Source organism: Podarcis gaigeae (genome assembly GCF_964106915.1).
Source record: "Podarcis gaigeae genome assembly, chromosome: 1".
Lineage (NCBI taxonomy): Eukaryota > Metazoa > Chordata > Lepidosauria > Squamata > Lacertidae > Podarcis > Podarcis gaigeae.
In genome coordinates, this window is record NC_139678.1 from 84,582,601 (window position 1) to 84,603,926 (window position 21,326).

The 21,326-nt window shown below is 45.7% G+C and overlaps 1 protein-coding gene across 3 annotated transcripts in view; it reads right to left on the reverse strand.

Annotated features, from left to right (window-relative positions):
* The window catches only part of LOC310838949 (unconventional myosin-X-like), an 80,926-nt gene that overhangs the window by 27,400 nt on the left and 32,200 nt on the right, over window positions 1–21,326 (reverse strand). For all 3 annotated transcript variants that reach the window (XM_083726932.1, XM_083726931.1, XM_083726933.1), the window contains 11 exons: window positions 19,078–19,224; window positions 17,925–18,025; window positions 17,549–17,615; window positions 17,038–17,130; window positions 15,089–15,157; window positions 14,012–14,094; window positions 13,061–13,169; window positions 12,342–12,422; window positions 11,456–11,580; window positions 10,687–10,801; window positions 803–909 (listed from right to left, as the gene is read on the reverse strand). In XM_083726932.1, the coding sequence (XP_083583058.1) occupies window positions 803–909; window positions 10,687–10,801; window positions 11,456–11,580; window positions 12,342–12,422; window positions 13,061–13,169; window positions 14,012–14,094; window positions 15,089–15,157; window positions 17,038–17,130; window positions 17,549–17,615; window positions 17,925–18,025; window positions 19,078–19,224 (1,097 nt within the window). The remainder of the gene's footprint in view (window positions 1–802; window positions 910–10,686; window positions 10,802–11,455; window positions 11,581–12,341; window positions 12,423–13,060; window positions 13,170–14,011; window positions 14,095–15,088; window positions 15,158–17,037; window positions 17,131–17,548; window positions 17,616–17,924; window positions 18,026–19,077; window positions 19,225–21,326) is intronic.

The following is a 21,326-nucleotide window of genomic DNA, read 5'->3' on the forward strand; positions in this document are numbered from 1 at the left end:
CCCCTCCCCCCACCTCCTAGCAGTTCAGCTCAGCTCCCATCCTCCACTTTCCCTAGCCAATGGCGTTTGAGATGTCACCAGGGGCTGCTCCCACATTTTCAGGCCTCTTTGCAACCTTAAAGGCTAGAATTTTTTTTAAAAAATGAAGCTGAATTGCCAGGGTGCTGAGTTCCTTGTCTAGTAGCAACCCCTGCACTGCTAATGGCATGATCCTGGAATACAGGCAGCCCATGCAATAATTCCTCAAAGCAACACCAGTGTCCTTGCAGAGCACAGGTGACCGTCCGAATGGGCACACATAGCAATTTGCCAGAACAAGACAACAACAATTAACAGCAAGATGAAAGGCAGAGACAGATAGATGGTGGGGATGCAGAGCCGGCCAGCTTACAGCTACCCCCACCCTCTTCCCTGCACCCAGAAGAGCCCACCAGGGAAGCAGAATCTGGAGAGAGGGGCTATAAGTGAGGAAGACTGGCCTGGGTCTGGCAAATAAAGACAGAGATTGGGCTGAGGGTCTTCAGTGCAGAGCAAGAGAGGGAGAGCTGGGGAGTTTCTCTGCAGGGCAGCTTCATAGGAGGATTACAGATGCAACAGGAAAGAGGCAGGGGACAGAGACCCAGGCAAGTAAGCAACTTCGCAGTCAGTGGCCTGCATTGGGAATGCATGGGGATTTCAAGAGGGAGCAGAGAAGGGGGAAAGCAGTGGAAGCCCAGCCAGAAGCAGCAAGCTGGAAAGGAGAGAGACCTGGCAGCAAGGAGCATTCCAGCAGCTGGGCAAAGAAGGCGATTCAAGCACTGACCTTGCCATGTAGCCCAGGACGTGGGCTCGGATGATGGTTGCCGCCTTCCTCAGCTCCTCTTCCCGGGCCTTCTCCAGTTTTTGCTCCAGAGCCTCCTTCAGGAAAACCTGGTACCCCGGGGAGGAGTTTCATCAAACACAAAGAGAGGAAACAGCAAGTCCCAGGCAGCACCAGCAGGTCCCATGCCTGCCTGCCTGCCTGCCTGCCTGCCTGCCTGCCTAACAAGGCACACAGGGCTCCTTTTATGCTCCTGCGCCAGAGCCAGTCCCTGCTCTGCCAGCCCTTCCCCTTTGGGTGCTGTCGCTGATGGACAAGGGAGAAAGTTGTGCAGGGAGAGGAGCCAAACTCAGCCCAGCCCCCGCACTCTCTCTCTCTCTTCCACACTGCAGGCTCAAGGATTAAGGGGGAGAGAAAAAGGGGGGAGGAGGCTGCACTGCTTTTAACTATTAACCCTTTCTTTGGCTCAGTGACATCTTTTAAGGCTCTCTGGGCCTGCTGCTGGAGTCCTCCTAATGAGGCTCTGGGTATGTGTGTCAACATTCCAGGCACAGCATGCAAAATGCAGAAGAAAAACTGGCCAAACTATGACAAGATACCCATTCCAAGAAAAGAAGCGGGGGGGGGGGGAGGAACGGCGGGGGGGGGGGGAGGGAGAGGAAGAATCTTTCCAAATATCATTTCCTGCACTGCAGATAATCCACACATATTTTCCCTCTGGCTGCTTCTTTGCATCACTGCCTCAGTGCCAGCCTGTCTCCAAGCTGTCTTGCTGGCTGGAAGATTCCTTCTCACTTTCATTGCCTTCTCTGCAATCAAACCTTCCCAAGAGGTGTGGCTCACCCTGAATGCACACAAGAACAAGTGGTCATTCTTCTTTTGCTTTTTTATTAAAAGACACACCTGGGTGCTATTCCTGAAACCAGGAGGCATGAAGCCTGCTTTCAGAACAGGCTACACTTGTGGCTCTGGTGGGCCAGGGAAACTGCATCAATCCCATTAGATATTTCAGCGGCCCCATGATGAGGTCTTGGAATTCCAACAGTGGGGTCTGGAAAACATCCATGGGCCTGGTCTGTTACTCATTCCTGTCTGCGAGGTTCCAGAAAGATGGAAGGTCAGGCCTGGTCCACCTGTGTGGCTGTCGGTGGACCAAAATCATTGGTACTCCAATAAAGTGACACACAATCCAAAAGGTGACTCCGAGGATGCATTGTAATGCTGCAAAGACTCTGGGGCACAATCCCTGGATTATGTGGCACAGATATTTGGGATAGCAAATGCCTTTGGTATTTTGAATGCAGCATTCTTCTGGAAGACTTGAGTGGTTGAAGATTGCATTAACATCCCCAAGAAAATCTGTTTTCATCACCTGCATTCATGGCTAGCCTCCCACATTTGCCTGAGGTGAAGGCAATGCAACCAAAGGCTTAGGCTGCCAATGCATTAAAGTCTCCTTTTTGCACTGAAGTTCTAAAGCAGGAGTACAAAAAGCTCTTGATCACATGAATATTTGCAGAGAAAGCTATAAGGAGGGCAAGGGGATCATCAGCATGTGGGTGCTGTGTGGCTTAGGGGATGTGAATGAGCAGCCCTCAAGGGGGGGCAGGGGAGACCATTTGGACGCAACCTGTGCAGACATGCACACTTCTAAAGCCCCAAGTGTTGGACACATGGCCTTGCTCAAAATTGGTAGAGCAGCATTTGCAGAAATCAAATAGAAATCACAGATGCCTTTCAGAACTCCCTAGCTTGAGGCAGGAAGCTGGAGCCTTGCGGAAACTGGTGTGAAGGGCAAAGCTGGCAAGGGAAAAGTATAGCACAGTGCCTCTCTGCCTAGTTGTTCCCTGCCCAAACTTGTGCTACTAGAATCCAAACAAAGTCCAGGCTGCCACAGTGGACAATCAGCAGCTGCTCCCCTCTGTCCCTAATGAGAAACACAAAGACCATCCTGCTTTCCCCTTCCTTTCCTGTGCTCTACAATTCCTTATACTAGCCCTTTTCCTTCCTCCACCAAACAATTGCTCAGTATAGAAATCCCCCCTTGAAATATACTGCACAGGAAGCACTTCCCACTCCTTCCCCCATCCTGCCCAGCACATGTGCAAGCCCACGCAGGGACTCCTGCCCAGCCTCGCCTGCCCAGGTTGCTCATAAAGCCCTCAGCAGCACCCTGGAGGAGCAGAACAGGCCAAAGAGGCTCACTGGGCAGGGACATGTCGCTAACCCTCAACCTCGGCCTCACCTCCAGAGACAAAGAGGGGCCCTATGCTTCAACGCAGAGGCAGGGCCTCTGACAGGCACAAAGGGACTGGGCTCACAAGGCAAACTCATGACTCTTTTAAGACCTATTTGTTTTCTAGGCAGCAAAGGAAAAGGAGAGCTGTGGCTGTGCGGTGGGGCGCATGCTTTGCATGCAAGAAGGTTCCAGATCCAGTCCCTGGCATCTCCAGACAGGGCTGGAAAACACTGGAGGAGTCACTGTAGGTCAGTGTGAACAGTACAAAGCTAGGTGGACCAAGGTGCTTGACTCAATAGAAACACAACTTCCCACGCTCCTAATTGCCAGCAATAGCTACAGATGCTGCACCACTATAGAGCAAGAGTTTTAAGTGATCAGAACTGGAAAGTCTGCTCTGCCAAGGGCTAGGATTAACAACCTTTTTGCTCACTCTGCTCCTGTGCATGTAACAGCAGACTGAGACACTACTTAGCCAGGAAAAGCTGACTTTCAGAAGACATCTGAAGGCAGCCCTGTTTAGGGAAGTTTATAATGTTTGATGTTTTATCGTGTTTTTAATATTCCATTGGAAGCCACCAAGAGTGGCTGGGGAAACTCAGCCAGATGGGCAGGGTATATTATTATTATTATTATTATTATTATTATTATTATTATTATTATTACCACCAGCTTAATTTGTGGGTGAGGCCACTGTTAAAAGAATAGAGGCAAGGCCACTGAAATAAGGCAGCTCTATCCTTGGTGCAAGAATATCATATTACGGCATTCTAGGTGAAGGCTAGAAAATTTATCATTCTTTAACACCTTTGTGGTGCTCCTACAAAAGTATAGATTCCTCCTACCACTTCAACATTTATTTTTTTAAGGGTATGTACCTAAAAATGAAAGAATGATGGAAACACATGTTTGGACACATGTATACATGCACACTTCTTAGGGAGCCAGGATAGTCCGCAGCAACATGTTGTCTTTACACTTGGTGACAAATCTTAGCTCACTGCCGTGCAATGTGTGGAATGGTTCTAAGAACTTTTTTGTATGACTCCGAATCTTGCATTGCCTTGCCTTGACTGGGAACTTGCCATTATGGCTAGTAGCCCTCTCCTCCATGAACTGTACCTCTTCACTAAACCCCGAACTTTAGCTTCTGCAAGCTTATATGCAATGAAACCCCCAATAGAGAACCCTGTGCAAATGTTGCTCCTGCCCTTCCACAGAATGCGCCCACTGCTCAAACCCGGCAACTGACTTCTCCATCTGTAATGCATTGGACATTAGCAGACAGTCGTTATTGTAATCCTTACATATAAACAGGGCTCCATCCTCTGCATCAGCTTTAATCTAGGCTGGGTCTCCACATTGGAGCAGACGCTAGGGTTTCCTTGGCCATTATAGCAGCATTTTAACAATGCACCATCCGTCACACCGTGATGCTGGCTAACAATGTATTAAGCTTTGGCCAGTTTCTAGAGGGCTTTTGAACATTTGACAGAGCACCGCTGACACTGAACATACCGATCTCTGTAAATGCCAGGCATCCCCCTATTGCTACCCAAATGGCCCCAAACTACCACATTAATAACCAAGGTAAAAAACCCACCATTTTATTTGGATGCCAGAAAACCAATTTTGTAGCTTAAATTTGACCCACCTCCTACTTCCAACGGTTTCTCTCCTTCCTTGTCATTTCCACCTTGTTGTTGTTTAGTCGTTTAGTCGTGTCCGACTCTTCGTGACCCCATGGACCAGAGCACGCCAGGCACCTCTGTCCTCCACTGCCTTCCGCAGTTTGGTCAAACTCATGCTGGTAACCTCGAAAACACTATCCAACCATCTCGTCCTCTGCCGTCCCCTTCTCCTTGTGCCCTCCATCTTTCCCAACATCAGGGTCTTCTCCAGGGAGTCTTCTCTTCTCATGAGGTGGCCAAAGTACTGGAGCCTCAGCTTCACAATCTGTCCTTCCAGTGAGCACTCAGGGTTGATTTCCTTCAGTATGGAGAGGTTTGATCTTCTTGCAGTCCATGGGACTCTCAAGAGTCTCCTCCAGCACCATAATTCAAAAGCATCAATTCTTCGGCGATCAGCCTTCTTTATGGTCCAGCTCTCACTTCCATACATCACTACTGGGAAAACCATAGCTTTAACTATACGAACCTTTGTTGGCAAGGTGATGTCTCTACTTCTCAAGATGCTGTCTAGGCCTGTCATTGCCCTTCTCCCAAGAAGCAGGCGTCTTTTAATTTCGTGGCTGCTGTCACCATCTGCAGTGATCATTGAGCCCAAGAAAGTAAAATCTCTCACTACCTCCATTTCTTCCCCTTCTATTTGCCAGGAGGTGATGGGACCAGTGGCCATGATCTTCGTTTTTTTGATGTTGAGCTTCAGACCATATTTTGCGCTCTCTTCTTTTACCCTCAATAAAAGGTTCTTTAATTCCTCCTCACTTTCTGCCATCAAGGTTGTGTCATCTGCATATCTGAGGTTGTTGATATTTCTTCCGGCAATCTTAATTCCGGCTTCGGATTCATCCAGCCCAGCCTTTCGCATGATGAATTCTGCATATAAGTTAAATAAGCAGGGAGACAAAATACAGCCTTGTCGTACTCCTTTCCCAATTTTGAACCAATCAGTTGTTCCATATCCAGTTCTAACTGTAGCTTCTTGTCCCACATAGAGATTTCTCAGGAGACAGATGAGGTGATCTGGCACTCCCATTTCTTTAAGAACTTGCCATAGTTTGCCGTGGTCGACACAGTCAAAGGCTTTTGCATAGTCAATGAAGCAGAAGTAGATGTCTTTCTGGAACTCTCTAGCTTTCTCCATAATCCAGCGCATGTTTGCAATTTGGTCTCTGGTTCCTCTGCCTCTTCTAAATCCAGCTTGCACTTCTGGGAGTTCTCGGTCCACATACTCCTTGAGCCTTCCTTGTAGAATTTTAAGCATAACCTTGCTAGCGTGTGAAATGAGTGCAATTGTGCGGTAGTTGGAGCATTATTTAGCACTGCCCTTCTTTGGGATTGGGATGTAGACTGATCTTCTCCAATCTTCTGGCCACTGCTGAGTTTTCCAAACTTGCTGGCATATTGAGTGTAGCACCTTAACAGCATCATCTTTTAAAATTTTAAATAGTTCAGCTGGAATACCATCACTTCCACTGGCCTTGTTATTTGCAGTGCTTTCTAAGGCCCATTTGACTTCACTTTCCAGGATGTCTGGCTCAAGGTCAGCAACCACACTACCTGGGGTATACGAGACATCCATTTCTTTCTGGTATAATTCCTCTGTGTATTCTTGCCACCTCTTCTTGATGTCTTCTGCTTCTGTTAGGTCCTTTCCACTTTTGTCCTTTATTATGGAAATCTTTGTACGAAATGTTCCTTTCATATCTCCAATTTTCTTGAACAGATCTCTGGTTCTTCCCACTCTATTGCTTTCCTCTATTTCTTTGCATTGCTCGTTTAAGAAGGTCTTCTTGTCTCTCCTTGCTATTCTTTGGAAATCTGCATTCAATTTCCTGTATCTTTCACCATCTCCCTCGCATTTTGCTTGCCTTCTCTCCCCCGCTATTTGTAAGGCCTCATTGGACAGCCACTTTGCTTTCTTGCATTTCCTTTTCATTGGGATGGTTTTCGTTGCTGCCTCCTGTATAATGCTACGAGCCTCCATCCATAGTTCTTCAGGCATTCTGTCCACCAAATCTAAATCCTTAAACCTGTTCCTCACTTCCACTGTGTATTCATAAGGGATTTGAGTTAGATTGTATCTTACCGGCCCAGTGGTTTTTCCTACTTTCTTCAGTTTAAGCTTGAATTTTGCTGTAAGAAGCTGATGATCTGAGCCACAGTCAGCTCCAGGTCTTGTTTTTGCTGACTGTATAGAGCTTCTCCATCTTTGGCTGCAGAGAATATAATCAATCTGATTTCGATGCTGCCCATCTGGTGATGTCCATGTGTAGAGTCGTCTCTTGTGTTGTTGGAAAAGCGTGTTTGTGATGACCAGCTTGTTCTCTTGACAGAACTCTATTAGCCTTTGCCCTGCTTCGTTTTGATCTCCAAGGCCAAACTTGCCAGTTGTTCCTTTTATCTCTTGACTCCCTACTTTAGCATTCCAATCCCCTATAATGAGAAGAACATCCTTCTTTGGTGTCACTTCTATAAGGTCTTGTAAGTCTTCATAGAATTGGTCAATTTCAGTTTCTTCAGCACAAGTAGTTGGTGCATAAACTTGGATTACTGTGATGTTAAAAGGTCTGCCTTGGATTCGTATCGAGATCATTCTATCATTTTTGAGATTGCATCCCAGTACAGCTTTCGCCACTCTTTTGTTGACTATGAGGGCCACTCCATTTCTTTTACGGGTTCCTTGCCCACAGTAGTAGATATGATGGTCATCCGAACTGAATTCACCCATTCCCGTCCATTTTAGTTCACTGATGCCCAGGATGTCAATATTTATTCTTGCCATCTCATTTTTGACCACCTCCAACTTACCCAGGTTCATGGTTCTTACATTCCAGGTTCCTATGCAATATTTTTCTTTACAGCATTGGACTTTCCTTTCACTTCCAGGCATATCCGCAACTGAGCGTCCTTTCGGCTTTGGCCCAGCCGCTTCATCAGCTCTGGATCTACTTGTACTTGCCCTCCGCTCTTCCCCAGTAGCATGTTGGACGCCTTCCGACCTGAGGGGCTCATCTTCCAGCGTCATATCTTTTATATGCCTGTTGTCTTTGTCCATGGAGTTTTCTTGGCAGGGATACTGGAGTGTTCCACCTTGTGGCTCACAGTAATTTTTAAAAGTGGTCTGTGGGCCCCAACAATTTTCATCTGCTTTGCCACTTATCAGGGATGTAACTCTCTTTCCTTGCTCCTCAATGTCTTTCATAAAGTTGGCCATCCTCCCTTATCTCCTGCCACTGAAATCAATCCCATCTGGATAGGTGTCAGAGCCTCTTCAACCCACCCTATTGCCCCTCTTCCTTGCTCATCCTGAGAAGCGAAGACTTCAAAGAGCTCGAGCCCTGCCCCAAGTGGCCCTGCTTCCCTGCAAAGGGCAGCCAGGCAGCCGGTCCCTTCTCAGATGGACCAGGAACTCTGAGAGTGAGCCAGAGAGGGAAAGTTCTATTGTTCTTGGTGGGGTCAAAGGTCAGTTGTCTGCCGCACCAGTCACTTGGAGCCTGTTCTCTTTAATGGCTCCAAGGTTGATTTATTAACTCCAAGTGCTTGGTATGCAGAGAGACAGCAGTTTCCTTTCTCCTCTCTTGCTAGTGGCAAGCCGCCTTTGGTCTCCCTTGCTCGAGGACTGATGCCTGAGCTTTCCTCCCTCCCCAGTTCCGTTTAAGGCAGCACAAGCTGCAGAACATTAATATAATGCATAGACTGTACATCGTGTCACTGGGAAATGAAAGATAAGCTGCAGAAAAGAATCACACAGCAGCCTAAAACGTCCTGGCTGGGCCCAGTTACTTCACCCTGAATTTGGCATGCTCTAAATGCAGGGGCTCTAAATGCAGCTGGCAATTGCGACTGGTTGCCCTTGCCTAATCAGTAAGAGTCTATGGCTCCCCCTATCCCCCCCACATGCCTTTTAAGGAAGGCACATTTGTGACCTGCCAGACTACTTCTTGAATTGCTGTCCCAAGCAACTGTGCTCCCTAGCGGCCTTATTAACTCAGAACATCTAATTTATTCCTAACAAAGACACAAAGCAAATCTGGTGCAGACCCCTTGGGTGAAGAAGAGACAGCAATGCTGGTGGCTACACCTTAATGGCAGGGTGCCCTCTCACTGTATTGCTTTAGATGCTTGCTGGAAACTTTTTTTATTTCAGGAAGCCTACCCAGATATGTAACCTAGTCACCTGTATATCTGTTTTAAAAACATTATTGGTTTTATCTTTATTTCTAATTATTATGGTTTTACATACTTTTTTATATGTATATGTATTTGTTTTTACATATTTTTGTTTTTGTGGATTTCTGCTGCATTTAACCTTCAATTTTATTTGTACATCACTTGAGTAGTTTTTGGTTTTCTTGATTAAAAGGTCTATATATTTTCTAAATAAAATAAATATAATAGGTCCCTTCTCCAAATCTACATAGACACTGTTCTTGTTCTCCTGCATTATAGAAGCAGAAAAGCATACAGAGAAGCACCACTACTGTGAATTTGCAAAGAGCATGTATTTGTTTACATTTAGTCCCAATTTACTGTGGCAGATGGCAACAAACATGGGAATTCACCAAGCACCACTCATTTGCTTTAAAGCCTATCTGTCCAGCCTTAAGAGTTAAAACTTGCTTTGATATAAATAAGTAACAGATTTGAATTTTTGGACTAGATTCTAAACATGACACATCCAATGCCAAATTTCACGTTTGCTCAGTTTGCAGAATTACAATCACCCCAAATGTAGCACCCAAATTTCTTATCAGTGAAACAGATTTTACCCATTTGATATGCACTATAGTGATGTTAATATCCATTATCTTCTACACATTGCTATAGATACATACAGGCATGCTCATTGTCAAAGTTCCTTGTTGGCTGCGTGCCTAGCAATGAAATTACATCAGGCCTGTAATTACAGTCTGTTGATTTGGACATTTGGAAAGGGGCCGGGGTGGAGGAATCGTGGGTCCTTTTTCTTTTAAGAACAAAACAAAAACAAACCCCCAAGCTGCTTCTGTTTCATTCAGCTGGGTTTGCATAAGCACATATTTGCAAGCTAGTTATGCATCTGAAGCTACCCTGCGCCCATCTGTACCCCAGAAGACTGCAACACTAATATCTGCCTTGTTGCTTAAGAAACGCTGGCATGAGACCAGCACACACAAGGAGCCGCTTTGTAGCGAACCAGATCCTAGAAACATCCACTCCAGCTCTGTGCTGTGGCACCAGCTCCTCAAGGTCTCAAGGAAGGGTCTTTCCCCAATTTCTTTATCTGTAGATTCTTTTAACTGCAGGTGCCATATATTAAACTGGACATTCAGATCCCTTCCAATTCTGCGGAGCTGGGACCTTTTAAATGCAAAGCATGCAAGCTTCCACCGAGATTTTATAGTGCAGCCCTCACTGGGGACTCCATCATTCCCAATGGCACACAGCATGCACCCCAAACTCTTCTTCCAATCTTGGGAGAACAAATCAGCATGGACCTTTGGGGGGTGGAGCGTTTGATGCACACTTGACCCCACTCAGTTCAACTGTGTCTACATCTAACCCGTGAGTCCCTTCCTCATTTGCACTGCAGGATGGGGTGGGAGGAGAGGAAGATACAGTATGCAAGAATAAAGGAGCGGCGTATCAACACAGATTCCCTCCTCCCCCCAAAAACCAGGTAACATTTTCACAGCATCTTCTGAGACGTTTTCTTGGGTTCTCTTTTCAGTGTCAAAATGCCTAAGCAGTGACACAGGAACCTCCTGAGAAGACACGGCCTTTGGCTTAGCAATGAGGGGTGTACTATACTTCTGAATGGAGTTGCTGGGAGTAGGGTGGGGTGGGTGTGTTTCAGTATGCCTAGTCATAGTGGGCACAGAAACTTCTAGAAGCCACATCAATCTTGTACCCAGGCTACCTCTAGAAAGATTCCTTAGCACAGAGCATTGCTCCACATGCTCTTTTGCACACAAAGGGCATACCTTGGTTTTCCCCAGCTTCCATTCTCTCTGGGTGCTGTCATATGTCTGCAGAAAGGAGGCACAAGTGGCTTTTGCACCGTCAGGATTGCCCCAGTTCTTCAAGAGCATCTTGTACCTGAGAGAACCAAATGAATGCTCTTGACCAGGAGTTAAGGTACAAAGCAATTTCTTTCCCTCAGCAAAGCTTCCTGCCCCTGTGAGGGGCTATTCCGCTCTCTCCTTTTGCTTCTGAGTGCTGACAGGTTATAAGCTCTTAACAGCTGGTAACTGGCTGCCCTTCACTGTCTTTTCCAGCCAGTCTGAAAGCACAAGCAACTGGCATCCAACTACAGAAGTGCAATAACTCTAAAGAGTAATCAAATGCCCCAAACATTAAAACTTAGAAAATGTAGTTTAACCCAGGTCCTGAACTGCAGCTTAACAAGTGAAATATACTTCGCTTGGGAAATGTTTATTTTTTGTCCTTTCCCTTCCAACCAGCCATCTCAAATGGTTATGGACGTGCAAGTCTTTTTGTTCAGACAACAAAAATGAAAGCAGTAGCCTGCAATGATTGTTAAATTTTATAGGAGACAAAGAGACAACCTGCCCAGACTCACCTTGCGCTTTTTGCTCAAAAGCAGGTCTCCTAGCTTTCCTCTTATCCACAAGCAAAACATCCACATTGAGTCATTTATTTCACACACACACCCCTCCACAAAGTCCCAATTCATTGAAGGCCACATTTGACAGCAAAATTCCACCCTCTTGCTTGCACTGCCACTTTTACCTGAGGAGGAAATCTTGAAAGATCCACCGTACAGGAAAGCCAGCTCTTCGGACCTTCACTGTCTCCAGCATGCCTGAGTATCGCAGTTGTTTCAGCACCACTTCTGGATTGAAGAGATTTGGAGACTATGCAAAGCAAGGAGTGCAGGCAAGCCAAGGATAGGAGACAAGAAAGAAATGATTTCCTTGTATAAAAAGTATTATATTGGCCTGAGCATTGTGAAGGGCAACCTCAGAATCTCGTATAACGAGCCCCACTTACATGAGTGTGCAGACACTTGTGAATACACACACATACAGAAAAAAAATTCTATAGGACTGAGAGAATTGTTGCTATGTAGGATGCATCTTCAGATGTGTTAGGGAAGGGGTAGGGAACCTGTGGCCTTCCTAATGTTGCTGGACTACAACGCACATCACTCCTGAGCATTAATCATGTTGCCTGGGGTGGATGGGAGACGTAGGCAAAGAACATAGGGAGTACCACAAGCTCCCTAACCCTGTGTTAAGAGGAAAGGCACTCTGTGGACTTATATGGCACAGACAGCACCACCCCTTGCATTAAGAATCCACTGGAAGAGATCCAATCCTCGCTCAGACATCAGCATGCTTTGTCCCACTCCTTTCTGTGCTAGCTCTGGTCAAAAGAGGAGAGGACCCTGTAAGTGGCCAGACCAGAGTCACAAAACATTCCCCTATTACCACAATAGGCCCTGTTTTTTTCTGCCTGCAGCTTTGGTGGGTTATAAGCTCATCATCTTTTGAAGAAAAGGGTAGAAAGTGCCCAAACACCAACACCACTTTCCAGTCTAGCCTAAATATCATTTAAGGTCTAGTGGCTCTCCACCCGCCTTGTCCAACTGTCTGTTGCAGCTCTAGAAAGTCACCTTTTCCTGGTTGGGCTTAATGCAGCGAATGAATAGAGGGTTGCAAGTGCTGAGCGTGGCCATCAAAGAGTGTAGGGAGTCCTAAAAAGAAGAAGAAAAGAACACTGAAAAGGAGTCACTTTTTTGGAAAATTAAGATTCTGACCTCTCTCTTGCCCCACCCCGCCACCAGCCAGTCATACAAAAACTTTGTGAATAGGATAGGGAAACAGGAACCTCTGAACAGTGGATTTCGTGTGGCCCAACATTTCTTAAAGGTTGTGTACATGCGCACAGAACCTGTGGTGAAGGCAAACAATCACCACATTCTCATCACACACACAACTTTCTGACCAGGTTGGGCTTAGTGGAACGCAGTTTTGCTAGTTTACAGTGGCTGGTGGCAATGCACAGCATTGACTGGTTAATGCTCCCTGCAATCCCTGGAGTTGTTTTATAACCTTAAAAAAAAACCCACTAATGGCTTTTTGAAAAAGAAAAAGAGATTGGGGAAAATGAATGTTTTGATGAATAAATGTACACAGGGCACTTTAAAAACTAAAGAAAAGGCAGAGAGTCTGTGTGAAGCATAGAGAGTAGCAAGCCTAAGGTCTAAACAACACTTCGCAGCACAATTCAGTGTGGAAGCTGAGCTCATCCCAGGCAAGAAAAACCCTATTGGGGCTTCTGCTGTTATGTCTGAATGTCTGCCTGCCCTTTCATTGGGCCTGCTGCTCCTACCCTGAACTGTGAGCTGACAGTCGGCCTGCGCCTCTGAGTTCCCATCTTCAGTGTGTCTTCACTGCTGCAGCCAGCAACTCTTTCAAAGAGATCATAGATGAAATCCAGCCTGCAGACAAAGAGGAGCATACAGCAGAGAAAACATTTATTTGATCACATCTTGCGTGGGGGTTAAGTTCTGGGGGTGCTGCATATACGCAAAATCACATATAGCCAGATCACCACCTTGGAAGTGGGCCCACATGACCATCTTTACCTTCCAAGCAAGGCAGAGAGCTTTTAAGTTTTCAGACTGGGGTGCTCTCGCAAGATCTTGCAGGGCTGCCCAAGTGCAAGAGCATTCCAGAGTCCGGTAAGCAATTCTAAGAACTTAAAAGCTCTTTCCACGCCAGAAAAACCCATCACAAAAGGAGCTTTTGAGCTCTCTGCCTTATGTGCAATTAGCTTGTAAGATTTCAACTGGCTGGCTTTCAACCATGTAAAGCTGAAATCACGCAAGTTAACTGCACGCAAGATGCAATCATGCTGTACTGCCAAATTACAAAGGCAGAAACGCACAGGCTGGTGCTGCCTATCTCTTTCTGAAACTGCATGCTGCATTCATTCTTCCTTTTGATGAACTACAGTAGTCCAGAGCAATCTTGGAAAGTGCTGCATTATGCTAGATCTTATGGAAAGGTTGGGTACCTGAAGTCCCGTGGCAAAGAGCTGATTGACAGCTAAAGCTCCAACAGCCATGAATTGCCTCTGGGGGCTTGCAAAATGGTCCAAAGCATGTGCTAGGACTCCATACAAGTTCCCCATCCTTCTGTCTACAGTACTGAATGTCCAAGAAACAGCTTCCCTGCCCCAAATCAAAGTGTTCAGATGTTATGTACGCTCTGCAACTCTGTTCCATGCCCACCTGTAGCTCCCAACTAGTTTGGGCTTCATTCAAATACAGTTGCTTACCTGCTGTCTTTCAGCATGTTTAAAATATCATCTCTAAAGGTGTCTCTGTTTTTCTCCAGAAAGCCCCTCACATCATAGAAGACCTGCAGGCGACAGGTTGCAACACAAGCATTAAAATGTGCCATCATGATAATGCACAACACAGATGCATTGAACAAGGAGGAAAAGCTCTTGAACTCACACACCCCAAACTGCCAAATACCTTGTGCATCTCTCAAGCCCTTTATTGATTAAGGGCAGGGGGAACTAGCCCAGAGGCGATATGTAGAGCCCTGTTCTGCTATGTTACAGGAACAATGTACTGTAGTAGCCACCAGAGTCTTGGACAACAACTAGGAAGACAAGTCCAAACATCCCCTCTTGGCCATTAATCTCACCAGGTGATCTTCAACCAATCAATACCTTTCAGCCTAGACTACCTCAAGGGGTTGTTATGATAATGCAAAGCAAGTGGGATCAGACATGCCACCATGAGCTCCTTGGAAGAAGGGTAGATAAAAGTGTCAAAGATAAATAAATTCTGCAGCCCACTGCCTCTCAACAAGAGAGTTTAATTCAACCTCCCTTCAACAGCAACCCAGTAGCCAGAGCAGGAATTAAATCCTGCTGCCTTGGCTAAGCCATCCTGTTCCCTCCTGGGAACAGGGCATGCAGTTAATGCAGGATTAAACCCTGCCCTCCTGCCCATCAGCTGGTTTCAGCAGTGTTATCATCTGATGGTGGGGGGCGTGATTTGAGGGGAAATGGCCTTGCAGACCAGATCTGAAACTCTGGTGGGCCAAGACTGATAGGCTGTTCTAAACCACAGCAATTGTAATGTGTGTTCTGGTCCCAAACAAGTCTATCATCTGTGAGGGTTCAACAAAATAATATGAGATAGGCCTAAACCTCAAATTGGCAGCTTAAAAGAGTTTTAAAACTTGGTAGAGGCTGTTGCTCAATCCCATGCCCATTCCAGAAATAAAATTCTGCACTTTAGGTCTTTTTTGTCAGCCTCCAGCTGTGACCTAACTGTTCACTGGCTTGTAGGCCCCAAACTCAGCCAGCTGCTCAGCTGTCAGGCTAAAATGCACTTACCTCTCCGGCATAGTGCTGGATTCCAAACTGAAAATCTGTTACTCGAGGCTTCATATAGTACTGGTTGTTCTGAAACAGAAGTGAGCGAAGCACTGTTTTTACTACACTAGCACCTGAAGCAACACATCAGCAGCTGTTTTTAAATATCATGAGTGGTAGTAATTTTTTGCACATAACCAAGCCAAACAGTGAGGCCCAGGACCGCACTCTGGTGCAATACTATTGTACTTCATAAACTGTCGGTCCCAAAATGGCCGCACAGTAACCACAACAGTCAGTTAAGAGTATTTTGGTGGAGCCAAAAACAGGGAACTATCCTGGCAAACTTCTAGGTCAGTGCTACAACTCAGACATTATGATGAGCCAGTAATTATCCTTCTGGAAGATTCCCTGCCTCGGACTGAAGCATCCCAGCTATGTCACAAGCCACTAGGATCAGTCTGCCTACTGGAATTCCCAGAACTGCTAAAATACAATGTTCTTCACAGAGTACTGATTGTGTCTGTTAGCTTTTAGCCATTATCCAGTAAACTGAACAAGGAAAGCTATTCTACCCTGAATTGTTAACCTAATTTTAAACCTCCACCCGCTGAATCTTAGCAGCTATTCATTTGGTAAGAGACTTAGGGTCATCTGCTTAAGAGACACATTATGCAATTCTGTTTGCTTTGCTTTGAAGAGGGTTAATTTGGCCTCACAGTTTGATTGCCTTTTCTATCAGAAGACACCAAGGGAGCCTTCCAAGGCTGAAGCAGAGGCTCAGCCAAAGAAGTTCCAATAGATGAAGTGCCGATAACTGGTTCTTTGTGGACTGTGTTCCTCTTGCTCACTTTGTGGCCTTCTTTTAAAAATCCACAGTGGAAGTAGTTCCCATTTCATACAACAAACAGAGCACCACCTACTTTGTTCATAGATGAGAGGAAATTTAAAATACCAAGATTATGTAAAGTGTAGTTTGTGGGAACATATCCTGTGTGTTAATGTGGGGTGGTGGGGCGGGGAGAAAAGAGCATGGAACAAATTCCTGAGGGGCATCAAACTATGGTTCCATACAGGTTTCTTTTCTCTTTTTCTTTCCTCCTATCCCTTTGGTGTGTCAGATATATGAATCAAAACTATATATCACCACCCACTGCAATATACACATTCTACACAGGGCTGCCCCTCAATACTGTGTGGAAGCTGCAGCTGGTCCAGAATGCAGAGGGTAGGCTGCCAACAAGTGCCAACCAAGCAGATCAAATACCACTGTAATTATTTAGAATAGATGCTAATTCATTTGTTTCCAGGTCCAGTTCAAAGTCCTGGTTTTGACTTTTAAATCCTTAAGTGGTTTGTGTTTCAGTTCCTTGAAGGAATGCCTCCTCCCTAAATGTTCCCCTTTTCTGCTTTGTGGTCATCAGGTAAGGTTCTGTTTTGTTCCCACTCCCTACCCCCTTGTTGGGAGCTATGAGATTTGGGACTGTGTCTGCAATGATACCTTATCTTTCAAACTCCTTGTCTAAGAAGGTCTGCCTACTCGCTCCTGATTCTTAGAAGGATGCTTAAAAATCATTTTTCCTCAAAGGTGTTTTGGTTGCTGGGAGGCAACTGATGTTGGCTTTATTTAGTTTGTCTTCCAATTTCTGGTTTGTTAATACAGCAATCCTGCAATTTATGCAGGTGTTACTTACTGGAGATTGCACATAGTCAAAATACATTGGGTTCAGTGGTGGGAGGGATTGCCAAAGTCTTTTTTCCCAGGTGCCTGTCTGCTTTTGGCCCCCTATTAATTATTATTATTATTATTTAAAAAACTGAATACACACAAGTTAAAAGCAGGCTTACTGTATTGGGATTGTAATATTTTACATTGGTTTCTATATTATTATTATTAGCCTATGATATACATTTTAGAAATGCATAGATAAATCCATGCAAGTGTTGTGTATATATGCATCTTCACTTACCCCATGCTGGTTGTGCAGCTTTTCCAAAAGGGTACTGTCTGTGCCTTTGGGGAATCTACTCTCTTCATTAACCAAGGCCAGCAAACCAAGTTTCTGTAGCCAAAGAAGAAAAAGACTTGCAGTGATCATTTAAGGTAATGTTATCTTGCTCAGCCTAAAGTAAGGTTGGAGGGGGTGTAAAAATTGTAAGGACAGCAAACACATACATCCACCCCCACCCACACACCTTGAGCTAGCCACGATTTCCACTCACACCTCCCCCCCTTCTTTTTCCTTACACTCTTTCCCCCCCTTTTTCTTCACAATGAACTCTTCTAACTTCTGAATGAAGCCTGCCCATTTCCGTAAAAGTAACAGAGGCCAAGGTGGGGAGAGGCAAAATGCCAGCTATAAATTAAGGCACAGAAACAAGGCTTGCTACTTGGGATCAAGGTCGGAGAGAAAAGCCCAGTCTACAGAGAAAGCATACTCTTGACTGCATGCTAACCCATCACACAGGAGAGAGGCCTACCTTCTCAATAAGATCCAGGCATTCTGCATTGTCCATCCAATCAATGGCTTCCCAGCTTATCCCCTCTCTGCCAAAAAGAGAGGGGATACACAAGTCAGGCACTCATATTTGCAGAGAGCACAAGTTAAGAAACAGCAAGATGGTTTGGACAGGACAGAAGTACATGAAAAGGAGAATAGTGGGCGACTCTTGCTTTTATCAAGCTTTCCAAGGATTTCCTTGACCCCCACATGGATTGTCAGTGATGAAATCCAAAGCGGCTTTTCTGCTAGCAGTTTTTCCTCCTCCACCTGAGAGCAGTGGGCTCTCTTGGTTGCCAGAGGCCACTACCAATAAGCAATAGCCACTGTCTCCTGAAAAGGCCACTTTTAACTACCTGTTGTACTCAAGCTGCTCCAGGGAGAATATGTGCTTGTTGAAGTACTCCTGGAGCTTCTCATTTGCATAGTTAATGTTAAACTGCTCAAAACGATTCACCTGTGCGTGTGACAAGAGAAACCAATATTAGCACCCATGTTCTTGGTCTGGGGGGGGAATCTTTTTTCCCTTGAGGGCTGCAAGGAAGAGGAAGTGCATGTGGGAAGCAGGGGAGGATCAGCGGAAGTGCCGGTGGTCAGCTTGTTATTGCCTCTCCTGCCGGCTGCTGCCAGTCTGGGCATGCAGTGGCACAGAAACCACAGAGACTGCAAATGACAAGACTGCCCATTCAGGGTGAAAACAGGGCACATCAAGAAAAAGATTAGTGAATGAAGCTCACTGGGTGACCTTGGGTCAGTCGCAGTCTCTCATCCTAATCTACCTCACAGGGTTGTGGCATGGATAAGTTTTTGTGTGGTTGAGACCCTTCAGGGAAGGAAGCTGGGTATAATAATAATAATAATAATAATAATAATAATAATAATAATATGCAGTGCCACCTTAAGCTCTTTGGAGAAAAGGTGGGATATAAATGTAATAATGAAAGTGGGGGAAACACAAGGGAGTGCATGCCCATGTAACATACGTGCCAAGAGAGTTTGACTAAATGCCTTACCAAAGTAATTTTCACAGGACATTGTCAGAGTTTGGGGAAGGGTTGTAGCTCAGTGGTAGCGCATATGCTTTGCATGCAGAAGGTCCCAGGTTCAATCCCTGGGTTCTCCAGGTATGACTGGGAATGCCCACTGTCTGGAGCCCTGGAAAGTCACTGGCAGTCTGTGTAGACAATACTGAAGTAGATGCCTGACTTGGTGTATTTCAACAAACAATATACAGGGTGTAGTGATATACAAGCAATTTTTGTGTGTGTGACTTTGACTTGGTGTATGGCAGCTGCCTTTGTTTCCAATTTGAAGAATGAGGTTCAAGGGGCAATGACCATACCATCCCCTGCCTAACTGGCTTGGTATTGAGCAATTTATGTTCCAATGTACTGAAATTACCCTGGAAGGCCTCTGCCTTGCCTCCAGGTAATCAGCTCAGCCTGTTTTCTGCATGCACTGGAACTTTCTTTGGTCCACGCAACAATCCCCAATAGTTTAATTTCTAACCTGAAAATTCTCAAACCCGAAGATATCCAGGATTCCAACAGACTTAAAGTTTTCCTTCCCTTTTATCTTTGAGTTAATCTTGCCAATGATCCATGAGAAGCACTGTGAATAAAGAGCCATGGCGAGAGAGTCTCTAGAGTCAGCAGCCTAGGGGCAAACAGGGAGGAAGACAATGCTTGTCAGTAAGCAATGAAGTGGCGGGGGGGGGGGGGGGGAGATACCAAACATCACTCTATATGCCAGAGAGCAACACAGCAAACTATGGGGAGTTCGAGGCAGCAAAGGCCTGGCAAATGAACATTATCCCTGGGAAACTAATTTTAAGTATAGAACAGCAGAGAAACTGCAGCTGAAACTCAGATGCCTGAATTGCCAAGGATGGGGTGACTGCTATCAAACATGCCTCCCAACTCCATCTGTGCCAAACTAGGCCTTGTTCTCACCATGAGAAAATGAGGTATAAACCTGGGTCTGGACTGCAAGTGGGGGATTTACCCGGGGATGCAAGGGGTGCGGGGCACCTGGGTGCTGAATTTGGGGGGGGGGGGTGCCCAGCACCCACTGCTGAAGCTCTTAACTATCTACCTGTTATGAAATAATAAAGAATTCTGATCAAGCTAGAAAAACAAAATACATACAGTGGTACCTCGGGTTACATATGCTTCAGGTTACATACGCTTCAGGTTACAGACTCCACTAACCCAGAAATAGTGCTTCAGGATGAGAATATAAATCATGCTCCGGCGGCACGGCAGCAGCAGGAGGCCCCATTAGCTAAAGTGGTGCTTCAGGTTAAGAACAGTTTCAGGTTAAGTACAGACCTCCGGAACGAATTAAGTACTTAATCCGAGGTACCACTGTATATACCTAGGTATTACCGAAATGTATACCTACTGTTTCACTAAAGGACTTTCGACTTTGTGTGCTCATTTACCAAAGACACACCGCACCAGCGGCGCTTGTCAGACTCAATGACAGCGCTTGTAATTCACAACGGTGCCATGCACGCGAAATTAACTCTTACATCAAAATATAATGTTACTTATTGTATTGAGCTACTATGCAGCAGTGGGGTCAGCGGCAACTTTGACACGACTGATGTTTCTCCTAAGTAGGTGCCTAAACAATACTCACAAGTTTAAGTGTGGTGGCGTTGTATACTTAAATGTATTTTAAATAAATGAGCAAATAAAAAAGTTTGTTTCTTTTTCCTCCCTTCTTTCGTAAACAAGAGATAAGGCATAAGCGTGGTGTCTGACATAAGCATAATAAAAGTTAATTTGTGGGTTAAACTAAATTTGGGGGAGCTGGGCGGATCTTTGCACCCCGGCGGCGCATATGCTAAGACAGTGCTGCTCACAGAAAATCATAGATCAGAAGGCAGGAGAGCCATAAGGTCTCTCCTTTGGCTCGGTGACCACCACTGTCCTTTAGGAAGCCTGAGGCCTAAACCACATGTTACAAGGAATACTTGGTGGCTGCCTCGTTGCATCTCCTCAGTAATGTTTAGTCAAGATGCCAGCACATTAAGACTTTCCCTGCCCCTGCTCTGCATCACTGGCTGCTGCTTGCAGGGGGAAAGGAAACTCTGGGCACAATGATGCCCTCTCAAATGGTCTTTAACTAAACAGGGCCAAAAAGACATGGTGGAAAGATGCAGGTGGGCAACAGCTACACATTCCCTGTATTGTATAGTTTGGGCCGGAGCCAACTGCACTTAGCGAAGCACAGACAGGGAGGAGCAGAACTCAAGCGGCCAGACTGCCTGGTAATTCAACATCTCTGCAACATCTTCTAGGAATGGGTGCTTGACTCAACACACCCGGGACTAGGACAAAAGCAGGAGTGGGCGGCACACAGACACGTGCGTTCTGTCAAAGGCCCCATTGACTGGCCTCAGCTCCTTCTGTCTAACACACTGGAAAATGCCAATGCTTGGCATTCTAATTAGCTCTGCGTACACTGCAAACTGACTGGCATCACATTCTCTCATGCATCTGGCAATAGTTGGCTGGCATTCCTGGAAGGCTGGGATGGGGAAAGTGGGCATTGGGCAGCAGGAAGTCTAACTAGTGAGGAAGGGCTATTGAGGAGTGTGCCTCATGTTCTGCTTGCGGGTTTCCAATAGGCATCTGATTTGCCACTGTGGGAAGAGAGTGCTGGACTGAGTGGGCCTTTGGCCTGATGCAACAGGGCTGTATCCTCTGCTGAGTGCTTGCTGCACTTATCTACAGGAGAATCCATTTATT